This window comes from Monodon monoceros, unplaced genomic scaffold (assembly GCF_005190385.1).
Source record: "Monodon monoceros isolate NGI ecotype Baffin Bay Population unplaced genomic scaffold, NGI_Narwhal_1 Super_Scaffold_19, whole genome shotgun sequence".
Taxonomy (NCBI): Eukaryota; Metazoa; Chordata; class Mammalia; order Artiodactyla; family Monodontidae; genus Monodon; species Monodon monoceros.
Window position 1 is genome coordinate 67,638,834 of NW_021703775.1, and position 14,868 is coordinate 67,653,701.

Consider the following 14,868-nt stretch of genomic DNA (forward strand, 5'->3'; position numbering starts at 1 on the left):
CGTGGGCAGGGGGCATCTTCAATAAATGGGCTGTCACTCCTTCCCCAGGTTGGTCAAAACCACAGGCCTGCAGAATGGGCCCAGTTGGGCCCAAAGGCACGGAAGCCACACCGTGGACACCTTCTGCAGAGCAGGACGCCAAGGCCCGGAGTGACCAGGTACAGGGCTGGGGAGCACACACTGAGTTTGCGGCAAGGCCCTGGCTGAAACCTCCATTCCCAGACAGGGTTAGGGAGTATCTTACAAGTTTTAGAAACTGTGGTGCTTAGTTCTATTAGAATTTGCTCAGTGACCTCTCTTCTTGGGAGAACCATATTTAGCCTATGATTTAGGAGGAAACCCTAGGGCTGTTGGTTCCTGCAATTCTACTCCATGATTTAGCTCTAGTGTTGCAGGAGGGGCTGGGGAAGCCTGCTGGGGGTCGGGCACTGCACTCAGGCCTGAATGGGGCGGTGACAAAGGAGGACCTGGGTGTTGTGTCATCTTCTGTGGCAGCAGCTGCCCTGGGTGGGGGGGGGGGGGGCTGGGGGGGGGGGGGGCAGGGCACTTGAGGTTCACCAGCCCACGTGGCCTCAGCCTCGGGGAGAACAAGGAGCGTCCAGGTGGCAGCAGAGCAGGAGGCTCAGCTGGCATCGTTGATGGCAGTCCGAGGGCCCCCCAGCAGTCTCTCATGCTCGCCCTCCTCTGCTGGGAGCCGGCCCCTGGACAGGCGGCTCAGTAGCAGGCGGTGCAGCCCATTGTAGAGGGCTGTGCCCGTCAGGAGGATGAGGAAGCCAAGGATCTGCAGCGGGTGGAAGGCCTCCCAGCCCAGCGTCAGGCTCAGTGCCCAGATGACAATGGTACGCAGGCTGTCCAGCACCATTCGGGTGGTGGCGCTCAGTTCCTTGGTGACACTGATGCCTGCAAAGTTGAAGAAGGCAATGCTGCTGATGTTGCCCAGCAGCGCCAGCGCAATGAGTGGCTGTCGGCCCACCTGGCAGAAGGCGTCCAGCGCGTCCTCCAGCGTCCCGCGAGGGTTTCCACTGAAGGAACCGGCGGGGATGTAGTACATGGGCACCAGCAGCAGGAAGAGGATCATGAAGCCAAAGAGGCCTGCGGGAGTGGAGGGAGCACGTCACGCTCTCCGCTGGGCCCCCAGACCCGGCAGCGTGCCCCGGCCCACCCAGCCGGGCTCCGCTGACCTCCCAGCCACCCCTCCGAGTCGCCCTCGCACCAGCTCCTTCCTTCCAGCTCCTGGAGCTCATTAGGAACTACAACGGCCTACTGAATGGGCTCTGACGGCCCCATTTCCACTTTAATCCGCGTCTTCTGACCGGACCAAGAATAGGAAATACATTTTATATTGTGACCAGTGCACAGACATGTACACACACTTTCACAAAACGACAGCTACCCTTACAATGTACGATGCTCTCTGACACTTTTTAAACTCAATTCTATTCATTGACAAAAGGATTGCTGGCTGCGAGCACGACACTGCTCTCACAAGTGTGGAAAAACAGCTCTCTAACTCAGCGCTGTTGGTGTGTGACAAGGAGCTGGGCCAGAATGTAAATCAAGGCACTGCTTCACTCAGAAAGTCCTGCTAGGAAAAAAAAGTGAGTGGAAGCAATCAGTACGCTTGATGACATAGTTGATTTAGGTGGGTAATGTTCTGCCGTAAGCCCTCAGCTCACGGTGGAACAGGCACCAACAGCTCCCCGACAAGCCCGTAGGTCACACTTCGGTAGCACTGCTCTAATTCGCCCTGCTAGTTCCATAATTTTAAAGCATCATTTTGACTTACTTCCCTGCTCAAAAACCTTTGGTGGCTCTTCCCTGCCTGTCATTTAAAGTCTAAATCCACTTGCCTGATGTTCCAAGGTTCTCCAAGATATGACCCTGACATATTCAATTCCTGATCATTTCCCCTACATCAAACCTGTACCTCCTCCAAACTATTCCTCACTGGTTTCCAAACTCACATCCAGCTCCCCATGTCTCCACTCTGCCTGGAGTTCCCTCCTGTCCATTCTTGCTTCCTGAAATCTGTAGCGCAAATGCCACCTTCCCTGGGCCATGACACTCAGATATGCTTGGCAAGTGAAGCGTCACTTGAGTAAAAGCAGGCCAAGCTAAAACGCACTGCCTGCTCCTTTCTTGCTGGTCGGTTCCTCTAGAGCGGGGCTTGCGTCTCATTCATCTTCGTCCCTGCCCTCCCTTAGCTCCTGGCCGAGTGCACGGCAGCTGTCAGGGTATTTATCAACACGAACGTGGTGAGGGGAGCGAGGAAGGAGGGCGGGAGGCTCGCCCTTCCCAGAGGCCCCCAGCACCTCGCCAGGCGCCCTCACTGCATCCCCTCGATGTGCCGCCCCGCAGGGCGCACTCCACCCGGCGCCCTCCTGCCAGCCTGTGTTCACACGCACCCTCAGTGCCGACTGCCCGCAGTGGGTGCACGCTGTGCTTGTAGACAAACTTCTCCTCCAGCACCATCTGGATGGAGATGATGATCTGGGCCATGATGATCAGCAGGTCCCCTGTGGGAAAGGAGGGGCCCAGAGTGAGGCCAGGCTGAGGCAGACATCTCAGCCCACGGAAACCTAAGAGCCCCTGCAGCCCCTGACTCCACAGGGCACTGTACAGTCCACGAGGTCCGGCCACGACAGGCCCCGCGCCTGACCTCCTGGCCCCTGAGGGGTGAGGCAGGCCACCAGGGAAGGCACTGTCAGCCCCTCTGGGCTAAGGCTCCGGAAAGTCCAGGGGTCCACCTGGGCCTGAGGGCTGCACAACTGGGGTAAGCAGGTCTTTTGAGAAGCAACAGGCTCCGAGATGGACATTTCTGGTTTAATCCTGCCATGCGTGAGCAGGGTGGCCACTTCACTGTAAAATGGGCTGCAGTGTGCCCTTTCTGGGACCGTGAGGATGAGTGATGACGAGCACAGTGCGAAGCGCTGGTTGCGCGCTCGGTAAGTGCTCAGCCAACATTCATTCCTTTCCTCTTCCGGATCCTGCAGTCTGTGTGGCTGTAAGTACGTCGCAGAGCTAGCCCTCTCCTTCCTCGGACCTCCCCGCTCCTCACCCACCTCTCCCTCACGCTGCTTGTCCCCTGCTGGTCTTCCCTACACTCTTCCCATCACCTGGGAAGCAGGTGCATGTCCACATCAGCTGGTGGCCCACGTGCCCTCCCCCAGGGCTTGGCGGACAGCAGAACTTGTAAAATGCTTTGTCGAGTGACTCTGTGCTGGGCAGCCCCGGGATGCCCACCCCGGCCACACCTGTGATCACTTCGCTGAGCTTGTGCTGACTGTCGTGCCTGCTCAGGAGGTCAGCCAGGCCCACGACCACCAGCCCTGCGATGGTCGCGAGGATACCCAGCCACTGGCTCAGTGCCAGCCTCCGTCCCAGGAAGGTCACCGAGAACAGGCCTGTGAATATGATCACTGCTCCCCGCAGCATCTGGAAGCTGGAAGCACTGGTCATGTTCAGGGCTAGGAGAGGAGAGACACATGACGTTAGCTCCTAAGGGCCCAGCCTGTCTGTTCACTGAGGTGTCCTCAGGGCTGACAGGGCTGGCACGTGGTAAGTACTCAGTAAACCTTGGTTGGGGGCGTGTGTGTAAAGGTCGGTGGGAGAGGGGCGGGGGGAGCTGAAGATGAGTTGGGGGTGGCTCTTTCCCAGCAGCTCCCTTGGGCCACAGGCTTCGCTGAGCCCTTGGCAGCCTGGCTTGGCTACTCACCCACATACATGATGCTGGTCCCGGTCATGTCGCAGAGGGCTGGGGGCAGGAAAAGAAGGGGGTTGAAGGGCTGCTGGGGATCCATGCTGGTGTCTGGGTGCCCTGCAGCTCTGCACCGGAGTAGGTAGAAGGCAGCCAGGCAGAAGCACTCCCCCAGGAACATGCCCACTGCCTGTAGGGACAGAAACAGGACTTCAGAGCTGGAAGGAAGACCACCTATAACAAGGGTTTGTTTTTTTTTTTTATTTTGGCCGTGCTGCACAGCTTGTGGGATCTTAGTTCCCCGACCAGGGATGAAACCTGTGCCCTCGGCAGTGAAAGCCTGGAGTTCTAACCACTGGACTGCCAGGGGATTCTCTGTAACAAAATTTTTTAAACATAACCTTTCTTCACACAAGAGTTTACCTATAACCCCAACATGTAAAAGAGACAAAAGCAGAACTGCTCTGTGCGGGAGGCCAGAGCCTGCCTCCTAGGTCTACCCCTAAGCTCTTCAAACACCTCGATGGAAACTCTAAGGCCATGTAGAGCCTGATCTGAAAACCCACCAATCTAGACCGATCCCTGGTCATGTTCCAGATGGAGAAACTGAGGCCCCGAGAGGCTTGAGAACTTATATAAGGTCACAAAGCAAGTTGCTGGCAGAGCTGGACTAAACTTTAAGTCTCCTGCTTCCCAGTCTAGCAATAAGGTACCTTCCATTGATGGTGTCTGCCCTGCCCCAGTGGGGTCTGGGCTCCCCGTGGTTGGGGAGCAGGTTTTACGACAGGGCTGGATTGTTCCAAATGTGTCCTGACTTGGCCATGGTGAGGGCTGGCCTCAAGGAGTCCGGGGCATGAGCGCTCACCAGCACTTGTGCAGGCTTCCTACAGGGGACTGTGCCTTCTGCCCGCTTCCAGGGGCACCTCACACCCTGGCCTCTGTTCTGGGAGGGAGAGAGAAGCAACCGGCTCTCCTGAGAGCAAGGGAGGACTCCCCCAACCCAGGTTAGCAAACAGCATGGCCTCGTGGGGGCCCATGACCTGAGGCCTGGGAGACGGAGATGGGCGAGGACAGGCACAGATACCTGGAGGAAGGGATGCTGGAAGCTGTGCTCCTGGCTCCCTCCGCAGCCTGGGGCCACGAAGTTGTCCGCCCACCTGCAGCAGACAGAGAGAAGGTCAAACCCTGCAGTGTGGCAGCGCGCTCTCCCACCCGGTCCTGGGGCCTGCAGAGAGCTCACACCTCCTGAAGCCAAGAGACCAGACTTAGCAGACTCGGCCCAGAGCGGGGCTCCCTCTCGAAGGGACCAGTCTCCAAGGCAAGGAGTCTTCCTCTGGGATGGCAGACAGAACGCGGGGGCCTGGAACCCTTTAGCTGAAGTTTCATGAACCTCTACCAGAAATTTAGCATTTCCTCCATTTATGAGTGTAGCATTGCAGTACCTGCGACTTTGCCACACACGGAAATCACAGCTCTTCTCATTATCACATTCGAGCCACTGCAGAGATTGTGAAGTATTATTTACACTCATCACTGCTCCAAAATTACAGTAATTAGACCCACTGCTTACTATTTCATGTGTTAAGAAGTGCATGCACACGTGTACGTTACTATTTCACAAACTGGCTTGTTTAATGTCTTGATAACTTTATTTCAATACAATTAGCTTTTTCTGTAATCCTTGGTCTTTTATTTGCACGTTTTAAAACACTACTCTAGGCTTCACCAGACTATCAAAGGGACCCATATCAAGAGTCCCTGGTCTACAAGGTCACGTGGGCCCTGGGAAATGGCCACCTGACACAGACCACCCGGCCACCTTCCCATAACCTGAAGGATCTGGAGGGTTTTCTCTAGCACTGGCTCGGAAGCCGGTGGCAGGTACATGGCGCTTGTGGAGTGGGTGCCAGCCGGCACCCCGGCAGATGGGCCTCACTGATTATGGCATGCTCCCCGCCGAGCCCAGAGTCTGTCACGGCACAGCGCTCTGGGCAGCTACCGCCAACCATTTTGCACTGACCAACATCTGTCGCTAAAACTTCTGCCTCTGAATTTCACTTTCGCTGGCCTTAGTTATGTCCCTGGGAATCTAATCTCTCTTTCATTGGAAAGCCCTTCATATATGTGGAGCCTTCCCCACCTTCGGAATCTTCTCCTGGTCAAGCAGCCCCGGCCCTCGCTAACCTTTCACTGCCCTGGCTGCTGACTTCAGGAAGCACTCTGGTGGGCCCAGGCCCAGAGCCAAGGGCACGTGATCTGGCCCAGACTGAGTCGGGCAACAGGGCGGCCCCGCCCACGTGTTGGACACCCTGGTTAGCTGACCTGGCTTGGACTGCATGCGCCACATCACGCTGCTGACGCGAGTCAACGCAGACCCAGGGCCGCTTGCAGTGGGCCACCGACCTGCCTCCGCTGCAGCAACCCCACTCGTAGGCGGTGGCGGTCCCTAAAGTGTAAGACTCGGGACTTCTTCTTAAATGTCTTTCCTTACAATGTTTGTCCAGAGCAGCTACATGGTGGTCCCCACCCCATCTGCTGGCTCCTCTGTGCACAAGCCTCAGCTCCCAGAGCGCAGGGAAGCCTTCTGCTTCCTGTGCCCCAAGCAGGGGCCACGGGTCATGCCACGCGGTGCAGGTCTGGGTTTGACAAAGATCCTGTGCAGGCGGGGCTTCTCTGTGCCTGAGTCTAAGGAGGGGAACAGGGAGCTCTTTCCCACAGCCCGGGGCAAGTGGGCAGGCAGTGGGAAGGGCGGGCTGAGCGCTGGTGGTAGCACAGACCTGGAGGGAGAGATCACGTCTACAAAGAGATCTGAACACATCCCAGGGCAAGTGAACAAAACAGGACTATGGCAAACTTATCTCAAGGTAGGAGACCCCACCCACTCCCACAGTGAGGAGGGAAGGTAGGAGGGCGTCTGGTGCTTGGGAATGGTGGAGGTCAAATGAGAGCTGATGGGCAGCTAGAAGTTCTGATATGCCTGGTTGGGAAGGCAGAGGAAATCTGGGTCAGGGGATCAGGCTGGAACCAGACCCAGTAGCAAAGGGGCAAAGATAATCCCCATCAACGACAGAAACCACCTGTTCTCTGGGGTCTCATTTCTGCCCGATCTGCTGTAGATTGCGACTCTGGGATCCCCAGGCAGGGCAGGATAGGACAGGACGTGGGATGTGGGTGTGGGACACATACCACCTGTATGGCTCACCCAGCTTGGCCTGCTCTCCAGCCAGACTCACTTTCACAGACAAAGCCCTCTGGGAGGGGCTGGGTGAGGCAGCCGAGCAAAAGAGAGAAGCGAAGGAGAGCAGAGAGGTCAAGCTTTACCAAGGGCGCAGAAACACCTGCCCTGGAGCGAATGAGCAGGTCAAAGAGAGAGTTCCCAGGGCTCCTCCAGGAGGCACAAGGGAGGTCCTGCCAAGTTCATGGTCAACGAGAAGCCTAGGGCAAGGGCTGGTATGGAAGCCCCTTCCCCATCCTGGGGCCACATCCAGAGCACACACTGGCAGGCTCAAGACCCCCGATGTAGCAGTGCGGCCACCTCCTGCACTCCCCCGGGCTACTGCCTGTGCACCTTACAGTCACGACAACTCATATCTGCATCACTTTCTGGTTCCGTAGTCCTTGTCACTTGAGAGGCTGTGAGCTCAGCATCCAGCAACTTGCACAGCTTTCAATCCCCTGCTCCTCGCACGTTATTATACAGCAGTTCAAACATTTTTTGTTGTTGAATGAGTGGGACTTCCAGACACCGCTAGACAAATAGGCAGGTACTATAGTCCAAAGGCAATTATCCATGACTGCTAATCTGCCATCCGGTCTGAGGTGTCCCCTGCTGGGGGGACCAGCTAGGCCTGCCCTTCCCCAGGGAGGGGCACTGCACGGGGAGCAGGCTGTAGGGCTGGTGCTAAGCTTCCTCCTCTCCCCCTGCGCTGTCTGCTTCCTCCAAGGGGTGGGTCTGCCTGAACAGGCAGGGCTGGCAGGATCCCAGCAGGGGAAATGGAATCTTTTTGTATCTGAGTGCCTGGGGCAGGTTTACACCCCAAGGGTTTGGGTGTCAGGACAGGCTGCCTGCCCTGCCCAGACTCTTGGCCAGGCAGGAGTTCAGGCCTGCAGTCACTTTGGGATAGAGTCAGGCTTCTCATCTTGGCCCTGGGAAAGGTCTGCCTCACTGTGCAGTCACAGCAGGACCCCAGGTAGCACAGGACAAGAGCCAAAAGCCAGACCTGGTTCATCTGGGGGTGAAAGCAATCACTCCCCAGTGGGATAGCACTTATCTCCTTGCAAAACGCTTCACTAACATGTGTTTATGAATGCACCACTCACTGTGTACCGACCTTGTACCAGGCCTGTGCTTCTCCCTGAGGAGCCTGAACACTTCATGTGGGCTGTGTGGTTTAGGCCTCACAACAAGGGTCCTCATTTTACTGACAGGGACTTCAGACCTTGGGGTGGAGAGAGCCGTGTTCAGGCTCACACAGTTAACAATGGGCGGATCTAGGGCCGAACCCATCTGCTTGAACTTATTTTCAGAAAAGGCAGCAGGATACACGGAAAGCCCAGACTTCTGACTCTCACAGGTTGGATGAGTTACAGATTTCTCACCTGTAAGTCGGGGATAATAATGCCAACACTGATGAATTGGCAAAAGTAATAAGACATATAAGACCTGGCATATGGCAGGGGGTCACTAAAAGTCCTTTACTGCCCCTCTTCTCCCTCTCTCTCCTCTGCTGAGCAGGAACCACTTCCCCTTGTGTTGGGTGGGTGTGGCCCCAGCTCTGCTCCAGCCTGAAAGCTTCCGGGGAGAGTATCCATCCTCTGGGACCCAGCCTGCAGGCTGACGCAGACGCAGAGGCACCTGGAGGGCCACAAAGTGCTGAAAGAGGAGAACAAACTCAGCCATCATCTCGGGAAGCTCCTTGTTTGAGAGATGAGGAAACCCAGGGACCAGACAGGGCTTGAGGGACACAGGGAAGCGCTAGTACCCAGGAGCACCACCCCCTGTTCTGTGCTCCTTCCTCAACACCGATCACCTTCTTACTCAGGATTCTTCCCACCCCCCTGGCTGAGGCGGGGAAAAGGTCAGCCCTGCAGATGGGCCCTCCATTCTCTCTGGACACTATATCCTGGGGAAAGCTGTGGTCTCTAGGGCAGGAGGCCTTGGGGACCCACACGAGGAAGTGCCCTCCACTGGCAGAGGCGGGCTCCCTTTAGAGTTCCCTGGGCCTTGGAGGGCTCCGGGTGGGCTACCCTTACTAGGGGCGAGTCACTCTGGCGTGGCCTTGCTCAGTAAGCTCAAAGCTCAGCGTCCCAAGGGGTGTGCGCGTCTGTGTGGGACCAGGGGTGGCGGTCAGAAGCTGAGGAAGTGGTTGATGCGGCCGCCTCGGGCTGATTAGCTGTGTATCCATATTCCCCACAGAATCTATGCCATTTCCGCTCTCCTCCTGGGCCTGTTAAGCCCAGTGAGTCAGCTTCTTTCTCTGGCTTGGGATCTTCAGAAGGGCCCCAGGGCTTCTCCACTCTCTGGGGTGTCATAGCAGGTGGCCCTGGCTCACGTGGTGATAAATGATGACAGCCCTCCCTCTCTTAAGTATTAGATAACTCTCCTCAGTAGATCTTACAAGGAGTCTGGGAAGAAGGTGGGGCAGGGATATTATCATGCCCACTTTATAGATGAAACTGAGGCTTGGAGAGGCCCAGTGACTCATCTAATCTCATAGCTTCCAAGCCTCATGCTCTTTTCACTGCTACACTGCCCTGCTGACTTAAGGCTTTCTCCAGCTGGCCTGAACCCCTCTGAAGCAATTATCCCGTGCCCACTTTTGGAACCTATGGGTGGGGGAGGGGCAGCTGCCAAGGCAAAAGTTAGAGCTGGCGCAGGAAGGACAGGGAGAGTCCTCCCCTAAAAGAGGTCCAGTGATCGCAGGCCTCCTGCCACCTTCCTGCAGGCTCCCCGGACCCAGTGGGCCTGACTGTTGGAGAAATGACCCCCATGGCCCCTTCGTGGCTGGGTGGGCTTCACAGCCTGCAGAAGTTTAGGAGGGGATGTGAGCCTTCCTGAGTGAGCGTCTACTTGACCCTGGCTCTTTACATGCAGAACCCCAGCTTGATTCAGGAGGGTGGGGCTCCGAAACGTGCACTGGTTCAGGCAGACAGCCCCACGTGGTGCCAGAGGAAGGCAAATGTTTGGTCCCAGGAAGTGCATCAGCAGAAGCCTGGTGAGGGGGAGAAAGCAGCCACAGAAAGGAGAAGGGAGGGACCTTCTGCCCACACCCAGGGACGGGGCTACAGGGCCAGCCTGATCGGTGACTTTCCCTCCGGGGGGTAGGTAATCCCCAGCCCCAGCCCAGCCCAGCCTGGCCAGGCCGGCTCCCTGCAGCACACCCAATCCTGCTGAGTGGGCAGTGACCTCCTGCAGGGGACAGCTGACCTGTGATCCCAGCACAGGAGCAGCACGTGCTCACGCCCACTTCCTCATCCACTGTCTTCAGTCCGCCCAAGCAGCCGGGGAGGGAAACATTATGCTCATTTTACAGGCCAAGAAACTGCAAGAGGCTACTAGAGACTCTAACCCTGAACCCTGAGTGATCTCTGGGATGGAGGCTTCAGATGCTTGTCACCCAGTCCCAGAGGGAAGGCACCCCGATGGCAGGGAGAGGAGATGCCACTTATAGGATTACAACTTCCATGGGCACATGCTTGTCTGTTCTTGCCTGCAGAGATATAAGAGGAAACCCCCAAGGAAGAGGGAGTTTTGGGTACTGTAGCTGTAGAAGACCAGCACTGGACCAAAATCCTGAGACCTAGGTTCTAGACACCAACCAGCTGGGTCACATACACACGAAACTTTTCTTGGGACCTTGACTGTAAACTGTGGGGATGAGAATGGATAATTTCTATGTTTCTAACAACTTTAAATGCCCCTAAGGATGACTAGAGAAGTCCCCAGCCTCATCCATAGTGGAGGTTAAGAGCATGGATTCTAGAGCCAGACTACTTAGGCTCAAATATAAACTTTGCCACTTAATAGCTGAGTTGAACTTGGGTAAGCAAGCCCCTCTTTCCAGAACCTCAGTTTCCTTATCCAGGGACAAGGAATTTATCTACCTCATAGGGTGGTTATGAGAATTCATTAACTTAACTCATGAAGGCAGCCAGGGCAGGACGTGGCACGTGGAGCTCTCTGTGTATTAACTGGTTAGCACTTGCTGTGGTCGCATTCTCGTCTGTCTGTCCCTGCCAGAAGCTTCAGGTCAGAGTGTGATTTCAAATCAGTAATCTCTATCAGGATGTACACAGCTGCTCTCCCACGTTCTTCCTCTGAGAGCGTCCTTCTCACAGTCTGGTCTTAGAACACTGTTTAGGGTCCAATACTGGGGCCCATCACAGGTAGGGAGGCTCCTAAGAGGCCCCACATCAGGCCACAGGGCAGGGGACAGGACCAAAGGTTGGGATCACACCTGGGAACCTCTTTCTGGCCTCTCAGGCAGCCTCCAAGGGCAAGGCGTCCTGGGGCTGAGGATTCCCTGGCTTCTTACCTGACCGGCCTGGAGCTTTTTCTGGAAGGAGCTGAGTCAGCACTGTTTACCTCAGTAGGTAACTCAGCTCTCCTTGTGGACAGCGGCCCTGGCAGGCCACAGCCACCCTATAAGCACCAGACTGAGGCCTTGGCTTGTGGGATGGATGGACAGATGACTTGCTCTGCTGCAGTCAGATCCTGAGATGGGAGCCCTCAGGCTGAGTTTCCTTTATAGCTAAGGGCTCAGCAAAAGGAGTACCCTTCAGGAGGCCTCAGGGCCCAGGAGCCCAGCACAAGACACAGACACAGCCGGCCAGAGCCCAACCAGAGAGACAGGTGGGCCTTACCCAGAGGTCCACCTCCTGTGGAGAAGGGAGGACACTGTGATTGCCAAGCGTGTACACATCTGTCTCCTCTGCTGCAGTTTCTAAGCATCTCAAAGCCTGGGACCTTCTCTCGGTCACTTCTGTCTCCTTCCCTAGGTCTAGGCAGTGCCTCACACACTGTAAGGACCTTATATATGCCTGATGAATCGAACAGGGTGCTTCTCTCCCAGACCTCCCTTCTGGGGCATTTCTCACGTCACTGATGGAGTACGCTGGGAAGAAACACCCTCAAAAACGAATAAGATACAACTATCCCCACCACCCTCAGGGGGCCTGGAGTGCAGCCCAGAGGGTGACTGGGGTGACTCCCCTTTGCTCTGGAGCCTGGCAGGGCTCAGGTGGAAGGGAGGTCTGACTGGGAGAGGGTCACTGTCTACTGTCCTCCACGTGCACCACACCCTCTTACATCAGAGCTGAACTGCCCCCCTGCCCACCCTGCCTGGGTTAATGCCACTTCTATTCCCCCAGGCAGAAGCCCAGGAGTGATTATTGGATCCTGTGGGTCAGGCCCTGTGGCTTCACTCTGCACCTGGTCTCTCCCACCTGACCCTTCCCTTCCCACCTCACTGCCACCTCCCAGTTCCCCTTATCTGCTATGCAGCAGCCTTGGCGTGGTCTTCCCTGCAGCCAACTGCTTTGCACCTTGACCACCAGGTTCATCGTATCACTTTTAACATGTCACTCCCCATCTCAAAAGCCCCTCTTTGATTATGGGATAAAATCCAGCCTGGGCATTTGGTGCTAGTTACAATCCACCTGGATCTGGCCTTGCTGTTCCTGCCTCGATGTCCCCACCACATGTAGAAATCCTACCAAAGCTTCGAGGCCCAGCTGTAACCCTTCCTCCAAGAGGGGCCCATGGTGCACCCCCTTCTCTGTCATCGCAGCCCTCCACGCTCACTGGTCACTCGGTCCGCATGACGTTTATGGTAGCCCTCCCTGGCCCACAGCTCCTGGAGGGCGGGGCCCCCGATGCCAGCTTGGAAGGGGCAGGGAAGAGAAACTCCCTCCCGTTTAAAGATGAGGAAACTGAGGCGCTGAGTTAGAAAGTGACTCGCTGGGATCAAGCACACAGCGAATCAAAGCAGGGGCTCGGATCCTCCAGCCGGGGACACGGCCCTGCCCCGCATTTCCCTGGGCCTCGTACCCCTTGGGTGGTCCATAAACCGCATGAACGGATCAGAGCAACTGAGCTGGCTGGTGAAGTCAGGAAAGGAGAGCCGCGAAGGGAGGGCGCGGAGTCCCCTCCCCTCCCGGCCAGGCCCGGACTCACTTTGCCGAGAGCGTGTTGATGGAGCCGGTGACGAGCATGAGCCCGGTCAGGAACAGCTGGTACTTGGTCCAGGCCATGGCGGCGGATGCTGGGAGCGCGAAACAGGAGCGCGACCTGCGCGCTCGCTGGAGGTAGTAGCCCCCAACCTGGTCACCCCGGGGTCTGGGGGCGAGTGCTTCCGGGCCGGGAGTCACATGACCTGAAAGATCCCGCCCCGTGCCTGCTCACTCCGCCCCCAGGGAGGGCGCGGGAGGCGGGGGTGCCGCGCGTCTGCGCTCTCCAGAGCCGGAGCTGGGGGCGCTGGTCCTCACAGAGTGACGGTGTCAAGTCACGGGCCCAGGTCTCCCCACCTGCAAAAGGGGCTGATGGGACGAGGAAGTGAGAATGCATCGTGGATATTAGAGTGTTCTGTAAACCCTTTAGAGAGATTGAGCTGAACAATGTCAGAGGCAAACCACGAAGTAGAAACGTCCAGCGTGTGAATCTCCTCTCTACTGGATACCCAGGGAACTCCCAGGAGGCCTGAGACGTGTCCCTAGAGATCCCAAGCCGCGGTGTTGCTCACATCTTACAGAAAAGTGGCGTAAGAATCTAGTTCCTGCTCCTTGGGAGATTGTTTTATAGCAAAAGAAGCTAAATTAAGAAAAGCCGGGCTTCCCTGGTGGCGCAGTGGTTAAGAATCCGCCCGCCAATGCAGGAGACACGGGTTCGAGCCCTGGTCCGGGAAGATCCCACATGCCACGGAGCAACTAAGCTTGTGCACCACAACTACTGAGCCTGCGCTCTAGAGCCTGCGAGCCACAACTACTGAGCCAGTGTGCCACAACTACTGAAGCCCACGTGGCTAGAGCCCGTGCTCTGCAACAAGAGAAGCCACCACAGTGAGAAGCCTGTGCACCACAACAAAGAGTAGCCCCTGCTCGCCGCATCCAGAGGAAAGCCCGCGTGCAGCAACGAAGACACAACACAGCCAAAAATAAAATAAATAAAATTAAAAAAAAAAAAAAAAAGCCAAGTGATTTGCTTGTGATCAACGCTGGTGAGTGACGGAGTGGGGGTTTGCTTGCACATTCTTCAGTCTCCGCCAAATCCGTGCCTTCCGCTCAGCGCCTCCACCAATCTCACCCCGTTGCTCCTTTCTGCATTCGCCAGATGCTGCTCAGAGGAAGGCAGGAAGACCTCAGTTTATGCGCAGAGGCTTCCAGCTTTTAAAATCCTGCTCCTAGTTTTCAGCCCCCAGCTGCCCTCTGTCCTCATCTCCAGGCCTGTGTCTGCACGCCATGCCATGCGCGGTCACACCACAGGCTGGAGCACAAGGCCTTCAAGGATCTGCTTCAGACCCAGTGAGCACATTTCCCCGTTATTGCAGATCTTGCTGCTGGAGGTGCAGGGGGTAGGGCCTGCCTGCCACCTCCTCCTGCTTGCCCTAAGACTGCCTTGACCTTATGAAAATGACCAGTGTTGAATCACAAAAACTCTCAAGGGGCTGGACCAGGAAGACCTGACAGAGAAGGTGTAGAAGGGAGGTTCTGGACAAAAGTAAGATAGAAGGGGAAGGGCTATCCCAGAAGAGGCAATGGCAGTGCGATGGCACCGAGGTATGAGTGGGTGTGGAGTGCGTCTGGGAGCCGCAGACCATCCGGGAACTTTCCTACACTGTAGTCTATTCTTTTCAGTCAGTGGGGGAGTTGAGAGACGCAGAAAGGTTTCTTCTGAGCTTCTTGTCTTCAACATCACTAGTTTCATGTAAAGGAATTACTTCAGTTATCCAAAAATATTGACTTAGACGTTGAGGCCTGTAGAGATGAGTGAAACACAGCTTCTGTCCCAAGGGGTAGACCAGCCCGGTCCACAGCAGCTGCATAGCCCCATCCCTGTCGGAGCCAGTTCCTACAGCACAGTGACACACTCAGCGGGGCCCTGAACTGTGCTCCCCACGTGTCCAAGCCAAGGACACTGTCCTGAAATAAACATTACTAATGATTAGTGGTGCCAC

The 14,868-nt window shown here is 56.3% G+C and overlaps 1 protein-coding gene across 1 annotated transcript; it reads right to left on the reverse strand.

The window, feature by feature from the left end:
- Positions 1-314: 314 nt before the first annotated feature.
- SLC35F6 (solute carrier family 35 member F6) lies at positions 315-13,045 on the reverse strand. The gene is made up of 6 exons (XM_029232514.1): positions 12,873-13,045; positions 4,782-4,854; positions 3,716-3,887; positions 3,255-3,467; positions 2,406-2,516; positions 315-1,092 (listed from the first exon to the last, which is right to left on the reverse strand). Exons 1-6 carry the CDS (start codon positions 12,947-12,949, stop codon positions 623-625), a joined length of 1,116 nt encoding a protein of 371 aa, XP_029088347.1. The 5' UTR covers positions 12,950-13,045; the 3' UTR covers positions 315-622.
- Positions 13,046-14,868: the final 1,823 nt, after the last annotated feature.

Coding starts and splice junctions, on each gene's coding strand:
- SLC35F6 (XM_029232514.1), bottom strand. CDS start 12,949: ATGGCCTGGACCAAGTACCAGCTGTTCCTGACCGGGCTCATGCTCGTC. Junction 3,888..4,781: donor TCCAGCATCCCTTCCTCCAG/GTATCTGTGCCT, acceptor CTGTCCCTACAG/GCAGTGGGCATGTTCCTGGG. Junction 2,517..3,254: donor GCTCAGCGAAGTGATCACAG/GTGTGGCCGGGG, acceptor CCTTTCCCACAG/GGGACCTGCTGATCATCATG.